Source organism: Erpetoichthys calabaricus, chromosome 4 (assembly GCF_900747795.2).
Source record: "Erpetoichthys calabaricus chromosome 4, fErpCal1.3, whole genome shotgun sequence".
NCBI classification, from domain to species: Eukaryota; Metazoa; Chordata; class Cladistia; order Polypteriformes; family Polypteridae; genus Erpetoichthys; species Erpetoichthys calabaricus.
The window spans coordinates 242,748,822-242,776,556 of NC_041397.2; the positions used below are offsets into that span (position 1 = coordinate 242,748,822).

Here is a 27,735-nt window from a genome sequence, read left to right on the forward strand (position 1 = left end):
TACAGTATATGGTAGGGTATTGCTCAGGGAAAGAGGTCTGCATGATGAGATGAGTTCTATGATGTAATTGCAAAAACAGATGAGGGGAAGAACTGCATGTCAGAGCCAGTGGAGGCTGGCCAATAGTGGGTGCTAGGGGCCATCCTCCCTTTTGAAAAGCAGTTTTGTGTTTTCTTTCTAAAACATACATTTTTAAAAGAAAAAGTAAATTACTCATTTTAAGAATGTTTGTGTTCAAAAGGGGCAATAATATATAATGTAAAAATAATCGTAATTAATTATGTTTAGGGGAACATCACTTCATATTTATCCCCTCTCTCTCTCAATATCTCTTCTGAGGAATTGTGGGTGCTAGAAAAATTGCAGTCACTGCAGCAGCGTAGCCAATCACTGAGAAAAGATATCAACATAGCAACATAAATTTAGCCAATCAGCATTCATGAATCCGATGCCTAAAGGGCAAATCATTTATTGCCCCAAGCAAAGTACGTTGGTGGAGCAGGGACATCTGCAATTGTTTTCCAGAATACACACAAACCATTACTGACAATGATGAGTACATGTAATCAAGATACAAAATTTTAGCCCCCTCCAAATTAAGTAAGATCTTTTCTCCAAAATCCATTTGGGAGGAGGACTTTGGTGGAGAAACTACAAGTCAAAGAGCTTGACCCAGATCAACCAGACACCAAAATTACATAACAGGCCAGCAAAAAATGTAAAACCTACATACGAGGCTTCTCCCATAACTGGTACAACAGAAAGGCTTGGCTATCTGGATGCTCACATAAATGATGTATTTTGCATCCCATACTTACTTTTTTAAAATGGAGGGGACAGATACAACATGAACTGTTTCAGGAGTTAGGAACATAAAACATTTATATGAAAAGATTAAAAAAAACATGAGGGTACAATGGCACATATGGAGAATACGGTCAAGCTAGCCTTGTTAGACAGAGTTAACATTGCTATGCAACTGGACGAAGGGCACAGGCTTGGGGAGAAGAAATACAACAAAGAAATGGATCCAAGATATCCAAGATATTTGACTGTGTTAAATCCTTGGGGGCCTTTGAGCTGGCCTTGCATGGCCAAAATGAGACTGAATCCTCAGACAACCCAGGTATTTCAGGGGTTTAATCAATCTTGTTGCAATACTTGACAGTGTGTCAGAGAAGAACATTAAGACTGATACCATTTGAAAAGGCAGCTCAAAGAACTTTTGGAATACATGCTATTAGTTATTAAAGATTACTAGGGGGCTCCACCCCCTGCTCTGGTTTACTGGATATACAATTTAAAGAGATCATTATTTTCATGTAAATTGTTACATATGCATTATTTTCACTTTTAATTTAAAACTTTTGTAAAAACAATACTTGTCCTTTATTTCCGGCTCTGGGAGTGGTTAAATCTCTCTGTCGCAGGACATATAACGCTGCTCATGTTGTGAAGGGGGGTTGGCTGAACGCACACTAAGGAGAAAAGGTCGGATCATCTGCTGGCTTGCTGCTGCTGGCAAGCTGCATGTTCTGCTTGTCGCTTATCGTTGTTTTAAGAGCTGGGAGCACATGAAGTGTGTCTGCCAAAGTCATTCCAACAATTGCTAGGTTAGATGTCCATGAACTTGTTTTAAATGTTGTCTCACTGCCTTGTCTCGCATGATGTTAAAGTGTCTCTCACGGGATGTCAAATTGTCTTCCAAGAAGATCACGTCTCGTCTCCCTAGTCTCCCTCCCAAGATTTTTTTTTTAAATAGAGAGACATTATAGAGGAAGTAGAAAATGCCAATCACCTTGCTTCTCAGGCAGACGATACAACTAATAATAATAATAATTCATTACATTTATATAGCGCTTTTCTCAGTACTCAAAGCGCTATCCACACAGGGAGGAACCGGGAAACGAACCCACAATCTTCCAGTCTCCTTACTGCAAAGACATTTCTACTCACTGTCAGTTGGTGCTTTTGCTACGGTACATCAATGTCCATAACCTACTTTTTAAACAGATGCCTGAACGCTCTGGCTATGCTCTTCTTGTAGAAAAAACTGATCAGAAACATTGCTGACTTTAATACTAGAGTCTTTGAGAGATTTGCCATTCAGAAAGACAGAATGGCAAAATTCCTGTATAAATAAGATGTCACATAAACACACACATTCTCCTAATCCCACTTTTCTTTGCATATAGTTCACATTAGCATATGACAATATCCAGCAATGCGTGGCACTCTAGAAATTCCTAATACTTTGTCTTAAGTTTACTATACAGTATACTGTAAGCTATACATTTCATAAACTATTAATCTAATTTTTTTAAAATGCCAGTTAAACGACTGATTTCACAAAGCACTGGTATCCTGCTATTTGTATTAAAGTCTGTTGGGATGGTTACTAAAACTGACTGAATGGCACAATCAACCCCACCTAGAATGTTTGTCACCAACTGCCACTGGTCAGAGCACAAAGAACAGTGATGTGGCAGAAGGTGCAGAGGCTTTATGGTAGAGGCTGGGGACATGAGGGATGTGTGGACAAAACATTATGTGGTGGATAACAAAGAAGACATGTGGCAGAGTACAAGACAGTGGGGTGATGTTTGGAAGTGGGCACATGCTACATTTTATACTGGGATAGGGCATTGCACAGCAAGAGTTTCCTTTGTGAATAAAGGGAACTCCTCAATCTGTGTCCTCTGTTTGCTCACCTGTGGTGCACACAAGTGAATGCTTGTCTTCTTTGTTCAGAGCCATCATGGCACCTCCTCCGATGCTGCTGGTAGTACTATTTTCAGAAAGATTGTTTTCTTCACCCTCTTTGCATGGAACAGAAGTGGGCAACTCTTCCATGATGGGTAGGCCCTGCTTATCTTTACTGGACATCCTGCAAGGTGTGCTGTTCACACTGATTACAGCCGACACTCTCAAGGGTACAGAGACTGCAAAGGGTTCAGAAATATTCAGGGCTTTGCGCTGATGTCGTGGTGAAGCCTCCAAAGGGAACAGGCTGCCGGGGAAGGCAGGTTTGGAGGAGCCATCACTGGCACTGCTGGAGTAGAACATTCGCCGACTCTTGGGAGAGGTGGGTTCACAGCGACTCACCTCGTCCCCCTTGAAGACTTTTAACTGCTCTGGAAGGGAACGGTGAGGAGCTGATCCCTTGGCCTCTAGCTTCTCTTTGTTTCTGGGCGAGTCTTCCGTGGGTGCAGAACACTCACTTTCCCAGTTTGGATCTCGTTGGCTGAGATCATAAGCACTTCCAGAGCCAAGCGTTCGGGATTTAAAGGCTGGCATGAAAAAGCCTCCTGTTGCTGCTGAGCGTTTGAACTCCCTGTCCTTGTCGTCTTCTGGTGTAGAAAGAAAAAATCAAGAAATTAGTGTTTGGTACCAATGGTCCTATGAGTGAATCTATAATACAGCTTTTCCATTCAGTTTATTGTCATTATATGATACAATATAATATCAAGATTTTGTTGCCTATCCCACTTTTGCTGGAACATACAGTAATAATACAGTACATGACAGAATGACACTGCAGACACAAAACTCTAAATAGAGCAAAGACAATTACAAATGTCAGATATAAACATGCAACATGTCTTTCAGATAGAACAAATAATGAAAACACACTAAATCTCCCACTGACCTGGCTCGGGAGGCAATATGTCCAACCACAGAAAGACTGCTGCGATTACTGACACTGCTACAACAGTAACCAGTACCTCTCCTGTGCAACAGACATTGCCACAGAGATAACATGGGGATCATCTTAATAGCACTCAGGTCCGTAATTTTATGTCACTGGTGCAGTGCATCATAGTGACACCCAGTGATGGTATAATATCTGTCTCTATTATGACTGGACTACCTTCCAGAATCATATCTGTAATAGATCCCACAAGCAGCGGCAGCGATATGTCTCACCTGCAAGGGACACTGCAGCTGCATCACCAACCTCAAAGAGTCACTGTTACCATTCATCCATTAGCACTCTACCACACTGACTCCCAGTCAACAGGAGCATTGTATGTCACCTCCCAGCTACTAGCATGTTCCTGCAATACACAGGGTGTCTCAGATGCTGAATAGATTTTGGCCTTACATCTGATAGAATTGATTTAAAAAGTACATGCAAGTCTCTGAACTTCCTTTCAATGTACAACTTTAGATTTTTTTATCCTTTATTATGTTGTGGTTGAAAATGCAACCGCAGAAGGCCTTTAAATCTCCTGGCCACAAGTGGGTCTATTTGTTTGAATCTCTACTACAAAAATTGTCAACTGCTGTACTCTTTGAATTGGTTCAATTATTTGCATCTACCATTATTAATGTTAAACTCTTGCACTGATGTTGAAATGTCTCCACCTTTGAGGAACTGAATCTACCTCACGTCTTAAGTTTATGATTCTTTCATAGTGATCATTAATGAAAGGAATACTCCATTTAGAAACAATATATTTTTACATGGTTTATAGTGATAGCTGAGAAAAAATTTTATTCTCATGTTTTCATGGGGAATGAAAATAAACTTTCAGATAGATTAAGGACCTATGGTGACCAATGCTGGATCATAACAATACAAAAATGTCAGTGAAAAAATCTCATGATGCTCATGTCATATAATCCACACGGCAGGTCATCCAGTCATATGCTTACAAAGGGCAAACTACATGCATTTTTTGTTAAAATATTCTTAAATAAATATTAATTCAATTTCTACTGCTTGTCCAGGTCCAGGCAACAGGGAAGCAATCTAAACAAAATGCCTAGATGTCCCTTTTCCCAACCACCACTTCCAACTCCTCCAGGGGAATACTGAGGAGTTTCCATGCCTGCTGGGCGATAAAATTTGTCTAGTGTGTCCTAGGTCTGCCCCAAGGTCTCCTCCTAGTTGGATATGCTCGAAACAACTTGCCAGGGAGGCATTGCTTTCAATGCTGAGAAGCAGTACTCTATTTTAAACTCCTACCAAATATCTGTGATCCTTGCCCTATCTCTATGACAAACCACAATCCCCCCACACCCCCTTCAATGAACTGTGACCTTATTGTGGCGAAGTGGGTTATGAGTCCCAATACTCTTTGGAGTTATGTTGTCATGCGCAATTCTTCCTGGTAGAACCACCAAAGGAAAATAGGTCCTAGGTGAGGAATCAGACTAAATGCAGTTCATATGACCTTTAAGACAAGCATTATCAAGGACCCAGTAACCTCACCTGGAAAAGTTAATCCAGACCCCTACCCACCAGCCAGGACTGGGGTAGGGGTGGCCACATAGATGGACGCCTGGTGGTCTGACCTATAACCAGGGAGGCACAGCACTAATGAGCAACATGGGACTGTCCTCCAGAGGGCAATGGCAGCAATCAAAGGCAAGTGTCTCAGTGACCTGATCCGAGAATGCTGAAACTAACTTTTAAACAAATACTTCCAGAAAATCAGACCAGTGCATTCAGTTTAAACGATTTCATACGTGAACAAGCTTTTGAATGGAATTAGGACTCTTGACCAATAAATGAGGGGAAGAAGTGGGTCTTCAATATATTCATTTTCTGATTTCTATTTGAGTAGTGTGGCATTGGTGTGCTCATTAGGAACTATAGAGTGTATGCAGGCACTCACTCTTATTATGCTGGGTCTTGCAAACTGTACTATAAGATCTACAGTTTAATTTGTTGTTTTTCAGGTTTGTGTGACTTTTTACCACCATATGCTGTTTTCATTCGTATGTCTATCTGTCACCACTAAAAATCAATGTAACTCAATGGCATGTTTGGTGCTTTTATGATATTTAACATTCTTATATTTCATTCCAGTTGAGTCATGCCATTTTCAAACAGAGATGAAGATAAGCTTAAACAGGCTCAAAGAGCTTAAATTAAAGAAAAAATTCCTTGCCACCTAAAATAAAAAGGAAGAGTTTCCATCAATGCCTAAAATTACAAGTAACCCCAACTGCCAACATTAGAATCACTTGTTTAGACAAAGTCAGGTTGATGATCATAGAATTACATTTTGCACAACTATAATCTTACCAATGTGCAAAAAGTAATGTAAATGCAAGAATATAAACAAAACCAAACCCACATACTAACTAACATATGTGATGTCATGAATCTGTAGTTGGTAGAGCCAAAGTACCAGAAGGATGAAGGGGTTCCAGTGATGGGGAAGCTTTATATGCTTAACAGAGTATGAGGCTTAAAATTTAGAGTAATCTAATAGTTGGAAGAGGACACTCCATTCTAGCCACCTGTTTTTTCATCTTGTGATATGCACATCATTTCCTTACCTTCTGTTGGGAGAGAGCAGAGTGAATCCATGCTTTTTGCTGGGCGGATGGAGGCTTTTTCTGTTGAAAGAAATAGAGAAAGGGAGAAAAGCTCAAACTATTATTGTCTGTATATTTGCCAGATGCTTTTACCTGCAACTTTACAGGATCTTGATACAACTGTTTACACACACACATATTATATACATATACAGGATGAAATGATTAAGCTTAAAGTTGCCTCCAGATAGAAAGTTAAAAATAAAACCACAGGTAATGAAGACATCCTGATCCACCTCTCTACCTGAACCACTTTCTTTGATCAAGTCATGCTATTCAGTCTGACCCATCCTACAAAATGATTCCTTCACTACCCTTTGTAAAATGAATCATCAACTCAATACATGAGAGATGACAAGTATATAAGAGAGTCATCAGACTTGCACACCTGATAGTTTCTGTCCACGTACAAACACACTGCCATTGCGGTTCAGCTTTGATTTCGATTCAGATCCTGACCGAACAAGGTTGAAGATGGACTTCCACCTCTTGGACTTTCCTGAGAACTTCCTCCTAGAACAAAACAAGCAGACTTAATTTGCACTAATCTACTTCTGCAATGTACCTCACATTCTGTGTTTCAGAAAATTTGAAAAATAAATTGGTAAACAGTAAGCAGTATAAGCCTGCTTCTAGTTCCCTGAAAGAATCTGAATGTTCTGAACTTTATCATTAAGAAAGAAATTACTGTATATAAACTTGTTTATCTCATTATAGCAGTATACAATTTTAGGAAAAAATATAATAGCCAAGGAGCCATACTTGTTATCTGGGAGGTCAATGACAGTGTGGTACAGGGCAGCATTGCAAGCCTCAGTGTCTGGCAAGCTGTTTTCACGTTTCTCCCGTCGGGCAGGGTGATTGGGACTCAGAGAACGGGCTTGTGCCTCTTCTAGGCTCACTAGCTTCATTGGTTGAGATGGCACGCTAGCAGGCAGCGTCAAACACTTCCTTGCACTGTTATTGTCTAAAAAATAAGGGAAGTGAAGAATAAGAGCACAAACTAGACCACTCACTCAATGGTCCAACCCTCATACCCAAAAGGCTGTTATCTAGAATAATACCTCATTCAACTCAGTTAATGTTTTTGCATATTAAAAAGCAAAGAGACATAGCCATGGTGTGTGAAGTAAGAATTATCATGCTGAACATGTCCAATTTCTGCTTCTCCAATGCCTCATGAGATGCCTTACTATGGTTGAGAACTTCAAGGAACATATCCTGGCTTGTACACAATCCATTCATGTATGCTGTATTTGGATGTAACAATTCTCTAATTTTTACTAGTGTTGTTTTAGCCAGGATTTGTTCCCTGTATTATCCTGTTTATTGTTTTTGGTTATTTTTCAGTTTTTTAAGTAATTTCCCCTAATCTTACTATGTTCATTTATTATTTAATATTTATGCATTGTTTAGCTAAGTGTTGGTATGTTCTTTGTGTTCTGTAGGTAGAAATCGAAGGGATTTGGGGCCACCATGATGTCAACTATGAAAGGCCACCCTCCACCTTTATTATCTTTTTGGTGGAGGAGAAGGAATCCTTCAGAGTGCAACTGAGTGTTGTTGGAAGTTTACAATTGTGACTTATGTGCTACTTTGATCTTCTAGTTTGTGGACTTTTTGATTCTATTCTTGGTTTTTGATTGTTGCATTTCATATTGGAACTTGTTTTTCTTTGCTCTGGGTTACCTTGTTAGACAAAACCCTTTTTATGATTTTTTGTCTTTTTTGATCTTTTTGTGAAGTTCAAATATATTCATCTTTTATAAAATGTCCTTGCTGAACTTGTCTTATTAAGCCAGAGGTTGATGATAATTTTCTCCCTAGAGGGGCATTTTCAGAATATAAAATATATTTTTCACTTTTGAAAAGCCAGACCTCATTTTAGACCTATGCAGGCCTAAATATTTTAGTTGGGGACTGGCCACCTGGGGTAAGATCATCTCTAGGGAGGCTAGTAAAGGTCCGGGCCTGCTTTGGGGATCTTTTGGAAGCCTTTTACCCGTTGCACCATGTTTGGATTACCTATTTACAACAGCTAGAACAGCTGTTGAGTTGTTTTAATATATGTGACCAGGAGATAAATGTAACCAAGCCAAAGTTCATTACCAGTAAGACAGTCCTACTTGCATCTGAAACCAAAACACTAACAAGAAATTAAAGTCAAGGAGCAAATACCAGAATACTTTAAGACAATTACACATTATGGAACAGAATTTTGTTTTGAAATTCACAACTTCAAAAACCTAGGAAATGCAGTATGTATACCAGCATGAGGCTGGCATCACTCACCATGCAACTCTGGCCAACCTATCATAGCAACACTATAGCAACAGTAACACTTTGTCCATGTTCATCGTGTAAATAATAGGAAAGTTGTTAAAAATACCAATAAGCCACTGCACAAAACATAAAATCAGTTACTTCCACAAGTATCCCACAAGAATTCTACAAGTATCAAAACCCTTAGAAAGCTCATATAATAAAACAAATAATGCAGAGAAAGAGTAATAAATATGGAAACAAAACAAGATCATAAGAGCTTTGAGTTGTAAGGTTATACGTATATCACAGTGTATACAGAACAACTCAAGGGAGGCTATGCTTAAGTTATGTAACACACTAGTGAGGCCTCACCCACAGCACTGTGTTCAGTTTTGGTCTCCAAATTACAAAAAAAGTCATGGCGACACTGGAGACGGGCCTGAGAAGAGTGACTAGGCTGATTCAGGGACTGACAGGTATGAGCCATGAGGAGAGGCTGAAGGAGTTAAGTCTTTTTACCATAAGTAAATGGAGATTAAGAAGTGTTCAGAATTATGAAAGTAATTAGTACAGTGGATCAAGACTGTTGCTTTAAAATAAATTCTTCAACAAGAACACGGGGACATGGGAGCTTGTTAAGGGAAAATTTTGTTTTCAAAAAGAGAACCATAGACACATGGAGTAAGTTACCAAGTAATGTGATAGAGAGTAGACGTTAAGGACCTTCAAATTTTGACTGTTATTTTGGACAATAAAATAAGATTGGCCAGATTATTGGGCTGAATGGCCTGTTCCCATCAAAAATGTTTTAATTTTCTAATGGTGGGAACGCCTTGGGATTCTCCCGGAAGAGCTAGAAGAAGTGGCCGGGGAGAGGGAAGTCTGGGCATCTCTGCTCAAGCTGCTGCCCCCGCGACCCGACCTCGGATAAGCGGGAGACAATGGATGGATGGATGGATGGATGTAAGTCACTTAATCCAGCAGTGCTGCAGCTGTAGAAATATGGAAGCAAATGTACAGTAGTACTGATCAAAGACGCACTATATAAAACATCCCTCACTGTCCCAATACCATTCTACCATAAATATTTCAAAACCTGCTGGCTACCTTCTTTCTCTGCAGGTGGATGATCTGTGTTGTTGTTGAAGATGTGCTCCATGTGATTCAAGATGAACTCCACTACAGTCTGTTGAATCCGCACCTCCAAGAAGGCAGCATCCCCATTGCAAGTAGAAATCTCAATCTCTTTGGATCTACAAAAAAGTAGCATAATCACGGTATAAGCTGCATTGGATTGAGTAGGCAGGGTGAAGAATCTCTGGTACCCAGTTCATTTCTTTGAATCATGACCTCAGTTCTTTTTCTGCCCAGAAGCATTGGTTCTCCTGGCTAAAAACTGAAAAGTAAATGCAATCACAAAATGAATTTTCTTGATGAAAACACCAGGTGCATCTCTTTTATCTGTGTTATTATAAAGCTCTGGTGCATCTCTTATATCTGTGTTATTTTTTATAGGCAATATTGAAAATTATTCCTAAAGCTAAACATTCTCATACAAAGTAAAATTAATAAATCTTATTTTTAAACCCATTTAATTGGTTTTGTACAAGTCTTCCAACTGCCTAATCTCTAGATCATCACCTTCTGTCTAACCAAGATTGTGACAAATTCTGAACTTTAGTGAAGATGTTACACTAAACCTAATCTCAAGGGGCAAGATGTGATTGTCAAATAAGAATACACGTTTGGGGACAACCCGTTAAAAGGTATGTAGTGAACAGACTTCTACCTAAGACACCCGCTCCCAATTCCTCTAGTCCATGAAGTCTAAACTGCTGGGGTTTCAGGGAGACAGCAAAGGAAACCTCACAAAAGACTGGATGCTGAGAGAAAATAAAAAGCTAAAATTGCTGTTATCCATTCAGGAGCTCAATAGAACAAGGTAACAGAAGTTTAATAATTAATGTGTTCATTGTAATGAGAAGCATTGTGGTCTATGGATGTACTATGTGTTATAATGCCATGGCTATACTCTGGCATGGTATGTTTGGATTTCCAATTACAAATGAATGTTAACTTGCTATAGTTATTCATTTAGACGTACAGTCGTTACTCAGATTTGTTGATTTTGGTGTTTTTAGTACTGAAATCTGCAGCTGTTGTGGCTCTTTGTTAGCAGCTCTCTTAATAGCAGTCCCCTTGATGCAGTGTGACACACCTTTTACTTTAAATGCACATTTTCCTGTTCATATTTTCATGAATATAGCTGCCAGTAGTTTAACCTTACATCAACTTCTACACTTTGTTATATCGCCGAAGAACAGAGAGCACATACACAGAACCTATGACAACTTATCATTCACGTTTCCATTCATCTATTGATGTCTTTGAATGCCAAACTACAATCTGATGTTCTCTGCACATGCATCACACATTTAAGTGTTTAATAGAGGTCTTTTAGGAGACTTTATGTCTGTAGATGGTTTATCGTAAACAGAAGCTTGCTGTCTCTTGGTTCAGGTTAACAAGACCACCACTGCTCTTTGCACTTCAAAATCACTGCCCCTACTTTGAGCGCCACCTTCAAGAGGAATTGGGTTGGTTTAGAAATGTGACATTCAGTGAGCCGTCTAATTGAATCCAACTCAGTTTTAAGCAAAATTCACTCATGTTTGTCTCTCTAAACATCTGGCCTGCAAGACTACACTACCTAATGATTTTCATCCCAGCCTTACTGGGTTCAGAAACTTACCTGAGCAGGTTGGGTGCCCACACAAGTGCCAGGTTCCTTGCATGCATGTTTGTTTGGGAGCTGAGTGAAGCCAGGTGTCTCAAATGCTTAATCAGGTACTTCAGGGTCCTACAGATGTACAAAGGACAAGATTTGTATGTTGATTGACAAACTAACACCAAGAAAACCACCAGAATGGCAAATGTTCATCATGTTAGAAAGACTAACCAATTGACAGTAGGTGTTTTATTGACAAGCTTGAAACTTGGTTGGGTCTGGGCTAAAGGTGTCTATCCTCCATTTGTGACAAGTCATGTATCCTTATATGCCACTGCAGGACCTCTGTTTCACTCATCTTTCAGCCAATTTTCTAGAGTCATCACTGCTGTGTCAAATCAGACAGCTGCCACTTGCTGGTTGTTTTTAAGGGATGGCTCATTCTGTATACACTGCCATGAATGAAAACCACAGCAGTTCTGGCTTCTACTATCACACAACATTTGCATTTTTTTATTTTCCACAAACAAAATCTGTTGGTTATTGCATTCCTGCTTTCAAAAAGCATCCTCTGCATACTGTATACTGTACTATTAAATGTTGTTATTGACTGAGCACTCAATTATAAAACAGGAATAGGAATAGCATACAAAGCACAAAAAGCACAGTGCTCTTACCGATAATGAGGAGCAGGGAGTTCTTTGATGACATCTTGGATCCGATGCAGTTGCTCCTGCTCCTCTTTAACAGATACAGCGTCCTGTAATAAAAAAAAGAGCATGCTGGAGTTAATGAAGGTCTACATCAGCATGCATCTGCAAAAGATAAAAAGAGGTAAAAGTTAATCTAAAGCCAAAAAAAAGAAAATGTAAAGTAGAGTCAAAGTTTCAACTGTGCGGCCTGGGGGCACATTTAATGAAGGCCATGCAGCTGAAAACTTCTCTACATTTCTTTATCTTTTCTCATATTTTACTAATTTTTTCAAATTTCAACATTCAGTATGTAATTTACATTTAAAATTCACTCTTGAATGTTACACTGATATTACAGCAGAAGGTCACCAATTAAAGAGTTATGACACCAACACACATCCTCAGCATAGCTGTCTGCGTAAAGAAAACTGTTCTCAGTGTGATGTAGAAGATGGTAGTCTGATACCGGATTCAAACCCAGCACACTGAATCCATGAGGCATTAGTGCTAACCCCCATATGTCTGCATTCTTTTTTGATCCGTTTTTTATTGGATCCATAAATATAACAATGCATAGCGCAGGTCAGTTAGAACACATATGGCATGCACATTGCACTGCATCTGCAACAACTAAACCCAGAGCAACAACTTATGTAATGACTGGGCCACCTCCAGTCTGGATATGGGCAAAAACATCACTAGACCAAAGAGGCTGTGGTGGAAGGCACCACATTAGATTAGATTAGATTAGATTAGATTAGATTAGATTAGATTAGATTAGATAGTAGAGCAGAACATTTCAATCAAATCTAATCAATTTGAATTTAATCTAATCTTGTTCGCTCCTTGTGGCAATACTTTTAAAAATACAAGACTGCAAGGTCCATTACCACTTCTGCCTCACTGTGTGGCCCTGAACAAATCACCTAACATAGCAAGGCGCTCTAGTTGTAATTAAAGGTTCACTATATATCAATATTTATAAAGCACCATGGGAGTTGTTCACAACAGAAAGGTGTTATATAAAAAAGGAGGTTTGTTTGCAATTCCCAGAGACAGTACTTTTTGCTCCTGAATACTCGAGTCAAAACACAATTGAAAAAGTAAACCTTGGCGCCCTCTGGTGACACCATCTCAGCATAGCTCTAAAGGATGAGTACAGTACATGAACAGGACGATGGAAAGAAGAATTTACACCAATCAAATACAACTTTAAAGCCACTGACAGGTGAATTGAATAACATTGATTACCTGATTATATCGGCATCAGTTGAGGGGTGGGGAATATTGGGGCAGCAAGTGAACAGTCAGTTTTTGAAGGTAATGTATTAAAAGAGCAAAAAATGGGCAAGTGTAAGGATCAGAGCGGCTTTGACAAGGGACACACGAGCAACAGGGCCATAGGTGCCCAAGGTTCATTGATGCATGTGGGTTTGCAAATGCTAGCCTGTCTGGTCTGATCCCACAGAAGAGACACAGTAGCAGAAACTGCTGAAAAGCTTAATAGTGGCCATGAGAGAATGGTGTCCAAACACACATTGCCTCACAGCTTGTTGCGTATGGGGTTGCATAGCCACAGACAGCACCTATGATGGGCACATGACCATCAGAACTGGACCATGGCCTGGTCTGATGAATAACATTTTCTTTTAGATCGTGTGAACATCTGGGTGCATGTGTGTTGTTTACCTGTGTATTGTTTATCTGGAGAAGAGGTGGTAGCAGAATGTACTATAGGAAGAATACAAGCCAGCAAAGGCAATATTATGACCTGGGAAACCTAGAGTCCTGGCATTCATGTGGATGTTGCTTTGACACATACCACCCTACATAAAGATTGTTGCCGACAAACAGTATCAATGGTATTTCCTGATGGAAGTGGTCTGTTACAATAGGATAATGCACCCTGCAACACTGCAAAAAATGTTCAGGAAAGGTTTCAAGAACATGACAAAGATTTCAAGGTGTTGATTTGGCGTCCAAGTTCTCCACATCTTAATCTGATTGGAGGCCCCACCAAGTAACTTGTAGGATTTCAAGAATCTGCAGCAGACCACTTGGTGCCAGATACTACAAGGCACCTTCAGAGGTCTTGTGAAGTCCATGACTTGATGGGTTAGAGGTGTTCAGCTGCCATGAGGGGGATCTACATAATATTAGGCAGATGGTTCAATATTGTGGCTGATCGGTATACATTCTCCTGATGAACAAGCAAATACATTTGGTTAAGACAGGAGATTAGTTCTTGTGGTTGTTCCACAGTGATGGAAAAACAGCAACAGGAAAGCAAGGTTGCAAGGAGCAACATCAAAAATATCCACCTTTCCATTTTTTAAATCTGCATTTTCTTCTATGGGAATCCAGGGAACTGGAGCTGCTCTTGTTAGCATCAGGCTGCTGTCATAGGGCACATCCATGCTTACTCACATTAGGCAATTTAGAGTAGTAAAGTAATCTGCCATGCACATATTTGGGGTAAAGGAATAAATGAATCAAAAGCAAACAATTTCAAAAAGCAAGGGAGTCATGCAGGCCCACACACTGGGCACACTTCATACAGCCCCCACACATACCATACAAACAGCCAAATATCTGCACACCACACATGGACACAATTCAGTTTAGACTCACACATCGCCCCCTTGCACTCAGATATGTAGGCCTCCCAGCAGGGCCACACTCCACTCACTTACACACACACACAAGCGTTATATCACACTCGCCTCATGCAGACTTTCACTTACTGTGAACTTCTTGTAGAGCTCATAGGTCAGCAGGGGGTTGGGCAGTTCTCTAAAGTACAGTTTGCACAGAGACCCCACACAGTGGATATCCTGAAGGTAGACCTCCCTCGTTAGGTCTGGACAAGCCTCCGAGCCAAACTCCTGCCTGAAATGGCACAATTTATAGTTTGTTTCAGCTCCTCTGAGGTCAGTTTTAATAAATTTTGTTTTGAATAGAAACATGCTGATTCAGAGCCACTGGAATCCGTGGTCTTCTCAAACAACACAAAGGACAGATACACATATGAGGTGCCTCTTTGTCTGCTAGTTTCCTGTGGAACCAAGAAAAGCCATCTGGTAAAATAAACTAACAAGCTGGATTACCACACTCTGTGAAGAAAATGTTGAAATCTGCTCTGATGACGTGCATACCTGCAGGATCTGGGCACCTATGCCAACTGTACAATGTGGACTAGTGTTTTGTGCACAGCAGGCCACAAGTGGGTATTTTTTTTTGCATTTTGGCACCAACCAAACAGTCAATTGTTACCAACACAGATAAAACTTACCGTAGCCTCTGGATATTGGAGGTAATGCCTGATAGCCTGTATATGCCGTCCACAATGCCATGTTCCTCGATGAACTCAGCACAGATTTTCAGCACTTGTGGGACTACAGAGAAGGCAAGAGAAAAAATATTAAAACCAATCATTGTGATCCAAAACCATGACAATTAAGTAGTTTACGTTATTAATGTGTCACATCCATCAGTCCAAGTCAGTCTCATGGCACCGTATTTACTAAGTTTCTACTTTGATCAGAGTTGTGCCATTCTGCTATTGCATGTTATTCTAATGTATTGCCAATAGTCAGGGTCAAAAACCACAGCCAAATGTCCACATTATGCCAATCCAGCAGCTGTAACCACTATCATAATACTTATCTCAGGCCAGATTCCTATTATGATTTTGTTTCATCCCAGAAAAGCATCCCTTGGCAGCCTAAGGCTCTCTGAATTGAATTCATTGTTTAAAAGGAAGAATGACTGTGTACAGAAAAGAGGGACAGTTGGAAGGATGAAGCTGCTATGGTCACCGAGATTCAGTCACACATCTAAATATCAAAAACACAACCTGAAAGTCAACTTGAATTATGAAAAGATAAAACTGGTAGAGGGTGGCACAGTGATTAACAGTGCTAACTCATGGATCTAACATTCAGGGTTTGAATTCTGCCCTGCCATTGTCCTTGTGGACTCTGCATGTTCTCCTAAAATCTATACGGATTTCCTCCCACATCTTAAAATGAATACTGTATACAGTATGTCAATTGATAACGCTAAATTAACTGTTACATTTGTAAATGGGTGGTGTGATGAACTAGTGTTTCATATGGACTTACAACTGCTGATGCGCTGAACTGGATTAAGTGGGTTTGAGAATGTATAAATTTGTAGACCCAGTAAATAAACTAATGCATGAAAGAATGTCTATAGAAATAACATAATGGCAAATGTACTAAATCTAATTCAAGGCTGGTAGTTTTCCAGCAACACAGGGTATATATATGTGCCGGAGAGCAGCCCTGAAGAGGGCAACACACACCATTACAGGGGCCACTCACTCTCATACACATACTCACACAGGAGCCAATTTAGAATCACCAGTTAAACTACCCTATCATTACTGGGGATATGGAAGGAAGGCCAGGGTATGTGGAGCAAAGCCCACATCAACATGGAGAGAATGTGCAAACTCCATACAAAGTCTTGGGGCAAGGCACTAGATCTATGAGATGACAGCAGGATCGACATGTAGAAATGGAAATGATAATTTAACCTAATTTATCAAAAGAACCAATAGGCAAGACATCGATATTTCGAAAGAAAGAAAGAAAGATCATAGAGCTGCAAGAAAAATCTGGGCACAGTTTAAATAAATCTGTGATTTTTCAACAGTATGAAATGGAAAATAACCTTTCATTACTGAGTCATTGGAAGCCTATTGCAGAAGCATCAAGATGGTAGCCCACTTGCACTTTAGGATACAACAGTCCATTCATTAATCAAAATTAAAGTCATGCTTTTGGAATCTGGAAAAGAAAGACTAGGTTGCCATGAGGAAAACCCATGGAGACGAGCTGAGAATGTGTAAGGTCTGTACCAGTGTGCCACAATTCCATTCAAATTAAATTAAAAAAAAAAAAAAAAAAACACTAAAGAGCTGTGACAGTGACCCATCTGCTGTGGCCTAATATAACACTGTTCATTTGGATGTAATGCACCTGGAAGAATGAGATAAAGATTTTTTTTTATAATTTAATTTTATTTCAACCAGTTAATGAAAATACATTCCATTATTGTATGGATTATTATTTGTTTATAATCTAAAATCAAACATTAACAATATTTAAATTAAAAGGATAGGACTGTTCCTAGGATTGACTGTTCAATGAACTTTATCAGTTATAATCTCAAAGGATTAAATTCTGAAATAAATTAAGCAATGTACAAATTAAGGCAAATGATCTTAATCTGTTTTTATCTTTTTTCTGTTTTTTAAAGTGGACCCATTTGCACATGAGGACTCATTTCTAATATCTGAAGGGATGAGGGACAGAAACTTGGCAAAGTTATACCAATACAGTACAGATATGAATACATAAGTCGGCTCCTGTATGCTGCTAACTGCCATGACAGTGAGTTGATGTTTAATTTCATTTCTTCTCTCATAAATGTACAGTATACTTGCCAATGATACTTAGCCAACCATAGATTGCTCACACTCAGTACTAACTTTTATTTATCATGGCGCAGGAGAAGTGACAATATGTTGCATCTTGGTTGGACTTGGAAGTCAGAAATTTCACTCTTCTCTGAACATGTGATAGTACTATTATTTTTAGCAATTAAGACTTCGCAAAGATCCATAAAGTTTGCATTTTTGAATATGCTTCCTTCTACATCGAAGGAAGTCCTTTTTTCTTTCCAGTTCTTCAGCGTTACCCAGAAATTGACCACTTCTTCAGTCTATTCTCATATCATGCTCCACTTATTATTCATGGCACTAACTCCAAGGCAGCTACTGAGCAACCTTTCCAATAAACACCTTAATCCATTTTTTGTCTCAGATGGAGACTTTGCTAAATGCGTCCTCCTTTATAGACTATATCAATGAGACTAACTCTGGTACAGTTTCAGTGTGCATCTGGAAAAGTAATAATAGCTTAGAGTTATTTCCACGCTGAAATAAGATCAAGACGTTTAGAAGTTCAATGTTTTGGCCATACAGTATATGCCTTTGTCAGATTTGTCTCTTCCTACAGAAGCTCCAAACTTTTTATTTTTAAGTGTGAAAATAACCTTTTGCTATTTTCCATTCTACTCTGAATATCTCAAGTGCATCTCTGTAGACATAATGAGAATCCCAACAATAGTTTATTTTATTTTTAAGAGGTAGTTAATACTTAAGAAAAAGTTACAAGTGATAAACATCACCTTATACTGTATGTCTGATCTTCCTAACAAGGGGCTTGCTGTTTCTTTATCCATCGCACCATACTGCCTGGACAGCAAGATGACTCACACTACCAGTGAATTTATACAGTACAAATGGTAGACCAAGGGGATTCTAGTATAAATTACACCTCTGTTTGAAAGAGCTGGAAAGGCTACTCTATTTATTCATTTTCAGCAGAATTCACTATTATAATGCTTTACTCTCGGGCTATTCAAATCGCTTACTTACCACTCTATAATTAACTGAAAACACAGCAGAAAGGCTCATAACTAGAACTAATAATCACAACCACATATCTTCACCTCTTAAATCGCTACACTGGATTGCAGTTAAGCTCAGAGCTGTTTTTCAAAATCCTCCTTCTCACGTATATAGCTATAAATGGCGTAGTGCATCTAACCTTACAAAACTCACTAATACCTATATTTATGAGTATAAACTATGATCTCAAGGTAAAAGCCTGCATAAAATTGCAGTATAAAGTAAATCTACCATTGGAGGTATTGCCTGTAGCTGTAGGGCCTTATACATGTGTATTAATGTGCCTACTAATATTAGAGAAGCCCCTTCGGTTTCAGCATTTGAATCAAGGTTCAAACCTAGTTATTTTAGTGAACTGCATGCTTTTTACAACTGCTGCTGTGGCCATTCATATTGTTTTTTGATCACCGTTCCAGATGTTTTTCTCAGAGGCTAAGTCTCTCTAATTTTATTTCTCTGTTTGGGGTACTGATGTGGCACTTATCATACTTTCAAGTGGACACTGTTGTCACCAATAATGGAGTCCTTGTCAAAACTTTGTAATGTTCTACTGTACTCATTGCTGATTGTCTACCCCATTATGAAATGCAGATCTAGGACCATCAAAATCAGAGACTAAAGATGCTCATAGAAACTTTTATCATCATGTAAAAAAGAGGAAAAAATTGTGAGTATAAGTATTTCTTGTGCATATTGGCATTTCAAAATTATAGTTTGTGTTACATCATGACTACATTGTATTTATTAGCAGATACTACATTAGGATCATATGTGGAACTGTGTTTTTTAAGAATAAACACATTATTAAATGTCTAATGGTTCAAAAATCATTAAGACTTCATAGCAGTAGTACTTTGATTCAAATTCATGTCACATCACTTCTCTCAGTTGCACTTTGCAAGTCAATCACATGTTTCTCATTTTATTGAAATATCCAGCATTTTGTTTCTTGCAAAAACATGATATCAAGGCCTTTGGAGCATAATATATTGATTACATCCATCCATCCATCCATTTTCCAGCCCGCTGAATCCGAACACAGGGTCACGGGGGTCTGCTGGAGCCAATCCCAGCCAACACAGGGCACAAGGCAGGAAACAATCCTGGGCAGGGTGCCAACCCACCGCAGGACACACACAAACACACCCACACACCAAGCACACACTAGGGCCAATTTAGAAATGCCAATCCACCTAACCTGCATGCCTTTGGACTGTGGGAGGAAACCGGAGCGCCCGGAGGAAACCCACGCAGACACGGGGAGAACATGCAAACTCCACGCAGGGAGGACCCGGGAAGCGAACCCGGGTCCCCAGGTCTCCCAACTGCGAGGCAGCAGCGCTACCCACTGCGTCACCATGCCGCCCTATTGATTACATTTTACAATTATTTGAAGGACTCCATGAAAAACATAACTTAAATATTTTACATTTTTTACAAAAAGAGAAATGTCTACTCTTAAAAAAAATCCAATTTGTCCAATATTGATAACTCTTTTAAAAAAAACTCTATTGGTAAAGGAGTAGCATCAGAACTATACCAGTGTCTACAAGATATCTGACCCAAAAAATCTATGAAACAGAGCTGGAGGACAATCAGACATTCATGATTATGATTATTGAGTGGTAAGCCACTGTCCAATCGAATACTTTTCTCCTTAATATGAGGGAGGGTAAATCAAAAAGGTAAAGTTCCATTTAAAAATTATACAGCAACCACAAAGGATAGAAGCTATACAATACAATGTGTTTGAGATGGCTTATGGGTAGTTTGAACAAAGACAATGCAGTGCCCTGCTATTAATCTAGCTGAAGCCATGGTCAAATGAACATGGATGCTCCACTGCAGGATTGTACCAATGTTGAACTATGTACTAAAGTGAGATTTCTTTGGACAAAGCATGCAGTCGAAACACCCATCCTTTCCAGTAAAAAAGAAAATTCAAGCAACGGCTTTCTACCAAGAAAATCATGATGGGGCATAAAGGGGCCTACTCTATTGCATTTTCAGTAACATTGAAAAATCAGTGACCAACCAGTGCAATGTACTGTGCTATGTTTAGAGAGAAATTGAAATCTGAAATTTGCAGCAAAAGAAGAGCAATGCTGTCAAAAATATTCTTGCTGCTCCATGACAACCATGCGGTGGCCACAATGGTACAGACAATGCAACAGCTGCGGACTCAACATTTTTCAGCTGTGGCCTACCGACTATCATATCTAAAATCCACTTACAGTAAAGATGCTCTGCACGGTCAGATATTCACCTGTTATGATGAGGTAAAGGAAGATGTGCAGACTTAGATTCAGGAGCAACCAAAGTTAGCAGAACGGTTCAAGAGGTCCATCTACATAACTATCTGACATAATAATAATTTTTTTTTAATAATTTTTTGCATTTATATAGCGCTTTTCTCACTACTCAAAGCGCTTAGCAATTGCAGGTTAAGGGTCTTGCTTAAGGGCCCAACAGAGCAGAGTCCCTTTTTGGCATTTACGGGATTCGAACCGGCAACCTTCCGATTGCCAGTGCAGATCCCTAGCCTCAGAGCCACCACTCCGCCTCACATAGGTAGACTATCTGGAGAAGTGATATAACTGCTATGTTCATCTGCTGTTAGCGGTATTTAAGCTACCTTTACGTTTTGATTCCCCCTCATATATACCATGCATGTAAAATTTTAAATCTAGATGCAGACCCCTACTTGTAGCAGATGCAGCCAAGCATTAGCATTCATTATGCACGCTTACACAGACATCTTGGGCATCTCCACTGACTCTTATTGTTATGGATCCTTTCAGAGTTCTCCCATCTTCAATGATCATTTCATTATATTTCCTGACTGATGTTTAATTATTTGAACTGGAAGAATCCGAATGGCTTAAAAGTATGAAATGGGGATCAATTCAGCTATTCTACTGTATAAAACACAGCAGCTTTTCTTAGGCACAACAATCCTTTGTAAAACCAAAAAAGTCAATCTTCGATCTTTGATGTTTACTTCTGTGGTCTCTACTTCCAGGCTTCTCACTTGTTCAAGGAACACAGATGGGTGATAATTAGTAACAGGAATATCTAAAGGAAAGACAGTTTAAGTGGTCCAATTATAAAGTATTACTGTACTGTTTTACTTCTTAAAACGCCAATATACTGTACAACGTTTCCTTTTTCTCATAACAAAGCAAATGTTTAAAAATCTAAACAGGTTTCTGCCTTTGCTTGGGACACACCACATTTTATACTACAAAACGGAAAAAAAAAAACCTTGTACCTTTCTTTTAATACAAACAGGCAGCTACATCATTTTCCTGTTTTCAATTTAACTACATCAATGACACACCCTAGGAAATGGTCATTAAAAAAAAAAAAAGAATGACACATAGTGAATGGCAAGTAAAAATTATACTGGACATTTCTCCATCTATTCATTTTATATGGTGTTGGTGCACTAGCAGCAACAAACTCTGGATGGGATGGTAGCTATAAAAGGATGTCCTCACCAGAGAAACAACTTGATGGGATGTCTTTATAATTAAATTTTACTTTATGTAGCTCCTTGCTGTAGTGATCACTGCACCTATAATAGTAGCAATGGCAGGTAACAGGCTCAGCCAGTGAGTTGGTGGTGGGGACTGAGCCCAGTGCTTTAGAGTACAAAATTTAATGGCAGCTCACAGACTTGCAAGGAAAAAGCACAGGAAGACTTACTGTATAAAGCTAAAAGTTATACCAATGAAAAACTGCACATAGAATCAGTTCATCACCAGGAATGAATATCATGTGCCCTCAGAGAAGTTAGGATAACATGCACAAATCCATTAACTTCTTCTGTCAGTCAGTCAGTCATTTTCCAACCCACTATATCCTAACACAGGGTCATGGAGGTCTGCTGGAGCCAATCCCAGCCAGCACAGGGCACAAGGCAGGAACAAATCCTGGGCAGGGCGCCAGCCCACTGCAGGGCATACACACACACCCACCAAGCACACACTAGGGACAATTTAGGATCGCCAATGCACCTAACCTGCATGTCTTTGGACTGTGGGAGGAAACCGGAGCACCCGGAGGAAACCCACGCAGACATGGGGAAAACATGCAAACTCCACGCAGGGAGGACCCGGGAAGCGAACCAGGGTCTCCATACTGCGAGACAGCATCGCTACCACTGCGCCACCGTGCTGCCCATTTACTTCTTCTGTCTTTTGCCAATTGATCAGTTCCTTATTGTTTTATAAACTGCAAAATGAGATGTGGCCTTAATAGCCAAAGTGGGAACATCACCCAAAAGCTGTGATGTCATTTCTTACTGGGTCATTATTTTGTTTTGCATTATTTCTGTGATAATCTCTACAATGTTCTAAGATGGACTACCATACAGGACACTTTACATAATATACTATATTAAATGTGAATTTAGGTGTATTTTATATAGTACTTCTTTACTGCTTTCATTTCCCGGCTTGGTCCCCATATCTGCGGAGTTTGCACATTCCCTCTCTCTCACTGCCTGTGTGGATTTGCCCTAAGCATTCTGGTTTCCTTCCACATGTCAAAGACGCGCACATTAGATTATATTTGTGGAATCTAAACTAGCCTAGAGAAAGTGAGTGTGCATGTGTGCTGGTGTATCCTACAGCGGAATGGCACCCTTTTCAGAGTTGGTTTTAATGTGCTCTGACTCCCTGCATCCCTAATATTAAACAAGCAACTTCACAACATGGTGCACTTTATATTTAGATGCACAATATTGCTTTTTCACAGTATACTGTATAAGGTAGCCATGTCTCATATGATTGCACAAATGTGCAAATGACATCTGATGTGGTGCTTTTTTGTTGGTTACATGGCACATGCATACTGTTGAAACAGCAATTATGGGCAGACTCTTACCGAGAAAAAAAAATGAAATGAGGAGATCTAAATGAAGAAAATAATTAATCACATGTACCACTGAAAATAAGGTTAAGGGCCTTGTTCAAGGGCCTGGTGGAGTAGGATCTCTTCTGCCACAAGATCTTAAACAGCAAAGGTGCAGTGCAATGGTGCAGTCATTAGCATTGGTACCTCACAGCTCCACAGTCCTACCATTAAATCAGGGTTTTGGCTCTGGCTGTAAGAAGTTACCACGTTCTCCCTGTGATAGCATGCTTTTTTTTCTCCTTCTACTCTGTCCAGTTTTTCACTGTTTTCATATTTTATGATTGCTTATGATGCTTTCCTCTCTATGTTGGAACACAAGAGTGGACCCTGAAATGAACTGACACCATATTAAAGTTTGTTTTGTGGCCTGATTTAATGCTACTAAGACAAGCTTTGTCACTCCTACGTAGGTTTGAGATATTACAATGTTACCTTATTTTACTCAGTAAAACTCATCAGGCTTAAAAATGCTGCTTACCCAGGGGTTGCAGTAGCCCTTTGGCCATAATCACGGATAAAACAGGTAGTGTAAGCAACATGCTGCAGCGGAGAGCAATACTGTGGGTTCATCTCCTGTCTCTGTCTCATTCTGACACCCTGAACAAGTCACTTAATCTGCCCGTGGTTGAATTGTTAAAAACTACAATGAATGCTGATCCGGAAAGTTTTAATGGATGAACACATTAGAATAATTAGGAAGAACTGCAGGCTCATTTAATGCCTGAAATTAATGTTAGTGCGATTTCAAAATAAACAAAATACTTCTTTCCAATGAACTAGAATTATGTGGACAAATATTTGGACCAACTAATCACCATGTAGCACGAGCACAGCTATACAGAGAAGCTCGCATTTGAAGGAAAGGCTGGAGCCTGTGAGTAGGTGTATTTATACCATAAGAAATGCTGCACTTTATAAAATTTGTACAATAATGTGGCCCAATACCACCATAGGAAAGTCTGATGGCTTTGCAGGTTTATTTTTGCAATTTAGTTGTAAGGTGTGCATTTTTGGAGAACTACTGAAAAACCAAAACAGTGAAGGGTCAAATAAATGAAACCTGACAAAGTCCACATCACCTGAAATATGATGGGATTTGTTAAGAAAAAAAAAACCTTTATTATAAGATTTACATCAATTACTTTTTAGTCACCTTCAAAATGCTCTCACTGAGATGTAATGCACCTGTCCCACGACTTCTCCTATTCCTGGAAACATTTCCTGTGCTCATTATTTGTTACCATGTCAAGAGCATCTGCATTTTTTCTGGATTTCTTCCACAATGGCAAATCTTTTCCCTTTCAGTCTAAACTTTAATTTCACGAACAAAAATGCGTCAAAGGGAGTGATATCTGTCAAGCACATTGTTTTTGGCTAAAAAACTCTTTGACCGACAATGTGATTTGTGCAGGTGAACTGTCACGGTGCAAAATCCAGTTTTGCATGTGTCACTTCACTAGACATTTTTCTCCTGATGCTTTCCTGAAGAGGGTGGTACAGTGGCGCAGTGGGTAGCGCTGCTGCCTTGCAGTATGGAGACCCGGGTTCGCTTCCCGGGTCCTCCCTGCGTGGAGTTTGCATGTTTTGCCCATGTCTGCGTGGATTTCCTCTCGGTGCTCCGGTTTCCTCCCACAGTCCAAAGACATGCAGGTTAGGTGCATTGGCGATTCTAAATTGTCCCTGGTGTGTGCGTGTGTGTATATGTGTGCCCTGCCCGGGGTTCGTTTCCTGCCTTGTGCCCTGTGTTGGCTGGGACTGGCTCCAGCAGACCTATAGGATATTGCAGTTTGGATAATGGATGGATAGATGGATGGATGCTTTCCTGAAGATATCTCAGCAGTTCAATTTAATGTCATTGATTAACAGTCTGTATTATGAAGTCTACTAATGGCGAGAAACACAATCACCATTTTCTCTTGAAAATCTGCCATGGTGGTTTGGAGAAAAAAACACCAGCCAAATCATGGGCATGATTGAAGAGTCAATTCTGGAAGTACACACTCGATCAACTCTGCATGGTGCCACTTGGTGGACTGATTAACTGGACTGGACTATCAGCATACGATATCTAGCAGTGTATTTGATAAGTAGTGATTTTTTTTTCCAGTGATTTATAATCCTTTATTCGCCATACACAATTTCTTCTTGCAGTGGGTTGGAGCCCTACGCGGGATTTGTTCCTGCCTTGCGTCCTGTGTTGGCTGGGATTGGCTCTAGCAGACCCCCGTGACCCTGTGTTAGGTTATAGCGGGTTGGATAATGACTGACTGACTGACTGACAATTTCTTGTCTTTGTCACATACCCCAAATAACTCTCCAAAGACACACAGAGTTTGGGGTTAGGGTGCAGGGTCAGCGATTTGTACAGCGCCCCTGGAGCAGTTGCAGGTTAAGGGCCTTGCTCAAGGGCCCAAAGGAGTAGCATTGCCAGGATTTGAACCAGCAACCTTCGAGTTACCAGCCCAGAGACTTTAGTCAGAGAGTTAGTTAAGCAGTGTTTGAGAGTTAATGACACCTGTGGGGAACAGCCCGGACACAGACAGGTAGACATGTTGGTTTCACCACAGACACGTTTAATATACATTATTTACAGTAGTTCAAGTGCACAAACCCAGTGCTGCAGCACCAATCACCCCTTAAGTCCTTGGCCACACAACACAATTCCTTCAGTCTCTGGTCCGCCTCCACTCCTCTCCTCTGAGCTCCGTCCTACTTCCACCCGACTCTTGCCATTGACTGGAGGGAGGCGGCCCCTTTTATACACCCCGGATGGGCTCCAGATGCTTCCCGACACTCTTCCGTCGACACTCCCCTGTGTGGCGGAAGTGCCGGCTACGCAACCGGAAGGACTCCGGGTGTCCCTGCTCCTCTTCCCCCCAGCACTTCCGGGTGTGGCGGAAGAGCTGAGGTCCAGGGCTCCCAAGGCATTGGGGCACCCTTGGCGGTGGCCATGGGCCCCTACAGGGTAGAGTTTCCATGCTCTGTACCCGTGGCCCCCAAAGCAACCAGGGCGGTCGCCCCCTCATGTTCTGGAGGAGGCACAAGCCCTCCTCCGGTCCTCCTGGGCATCCCAGCCGGGTGCCATACACCCTACTCCTGTGCTACTGACCAATTCCCAAAATGTTTGGGTCTCCCTTTGTATTATGGAGCTTGACATTGACTATATACGAGTGATGAATGGGAAAGAACAACTTAATGAGACTTTAAAATGAGTATCAATTAAAAAACATTAATAAATCTGGTGCCATGCTTTTATATGTGCACATGTGAATGTAATGGATGTATTTTGCACTGTCAACTGTCATGATGAAAATGACATAACTCAAGTGCAAAAAGGAAACTTATCTGTTGAATCTAAAGGACCAAATTTTTTTTTAACATTTTTTAATCTGTTGTTTATACAGTAATTTGATTCCAACTGCTCATTTGTGACTGGCTTACAAGAAACACAAAAATCCTAATTAATATAGGAATAATCTCAGGGTGCATAAATAATTTATATTAAAAATGTCCAATTCAAAAAGCAAGTCACATATGTTAATTCTCACTAAATGCTACATCTCTCTACAAACTCATTAGTCCTCTATAATAGCCAGTGCCTATTTGGAGTACTAGACGGGGTGGACAGATGTCATCCCTCATTGTCCATAGCACGTAGTCAATATTATTGTCCTGTGGCAAAGGGATTCCTTTCGGTGTCCCTTCCGTACCACAAGCGCCACCCCTTTGTGTTTATACTGCAGACTTTAAAAAGAGAGCACGTACTGTTACTGTCATAAACAGTCAGATGATGCAGGGGGTTTCACCTCTATGTCTACAGCACCTGTCTCTTAAATTTCGTAAATGATGCCCCTCAGATGACTCCACCCAAAGTGGCCGCCAACATCACTTAATGGATAGGCCCGCTCTGATAACAAATTAAGAACAACTCTACTACCATGTGATGTTTCTGCTTGGCCGTGATTCAACATACACTGCTAAGACAGATCTAATGCTATTGTATCTGACTGATCTGTGCCACCAAATAAGAATCTTTTTTTTCTAAACCACAGCTTTTTCTCCCATCTAAATTCAATTCTTTACTCTAACGATGTCCAATGAAAGCAATATATTAATCAATATTGCAATGAGGGAATTAAACTGAAGGAGCACAACCTCTTAAGCAAACTTCCTTAGTCAATGGGCTTCTAGTATTTTATGTTAATAGCAAGTTTCATTTGGACTGAGCAATTTGTTTTTGAGTGATTGTGTCCATGGACTCACATTTAGGCACACTAGCAGATAGACATATGCAT

The 27,735-nt window shown here is 40.0% G+C and overlaps 1 protein-coding gene across 1 annotated transcript in view; it reads right to left on the reverse strand.

The window, feature by feature from the left end:
* The window catches only part of arhgap31 (Rho GTPase activating protein 31), a 1,181,844-nt gene that overhangs the window by 1,139,877 nt on the left and 14,232 nt on the right, over positions 1–27,735 (reverse strand). The window contains exons 2-10 of the mRNA XM_051926292.1: positions 15,311–15,413; positions 14,763–14,907; positions 12,004–12,086; positions 11,351–11,458; positions 9,706–9,851; positions 7,096–7,300; positions 6,722–6,846; positions 6,295–6,354; positions 2,712–3,350 (exon numbers count right to left, since the gene is read on the reverse strand). Of these exons, the coding sequence (XP_051782252.1) occupies positions 2,712–3,350; positions 6,295–6,354; positions 6,722–6,846; positions 7,096–7,300; positions 9,706–9,851; positions 11,351–11,458; positions 12,004–12,086; positions 14,763–14,907; positions 15,311–15,413 (1,614 nt within the window). The remainder of the gene's footprint in view (positions 1–2,711; positions 3,351–6,294; positions 6,355–6,721; positions 6,847–7,095; positions 7,301–9,705; positions 9,852–11,350; positions 11,459–12,003; positions 12,087–14,762; positions 14,908–15,310; positions 15,414–27,735) is intronic.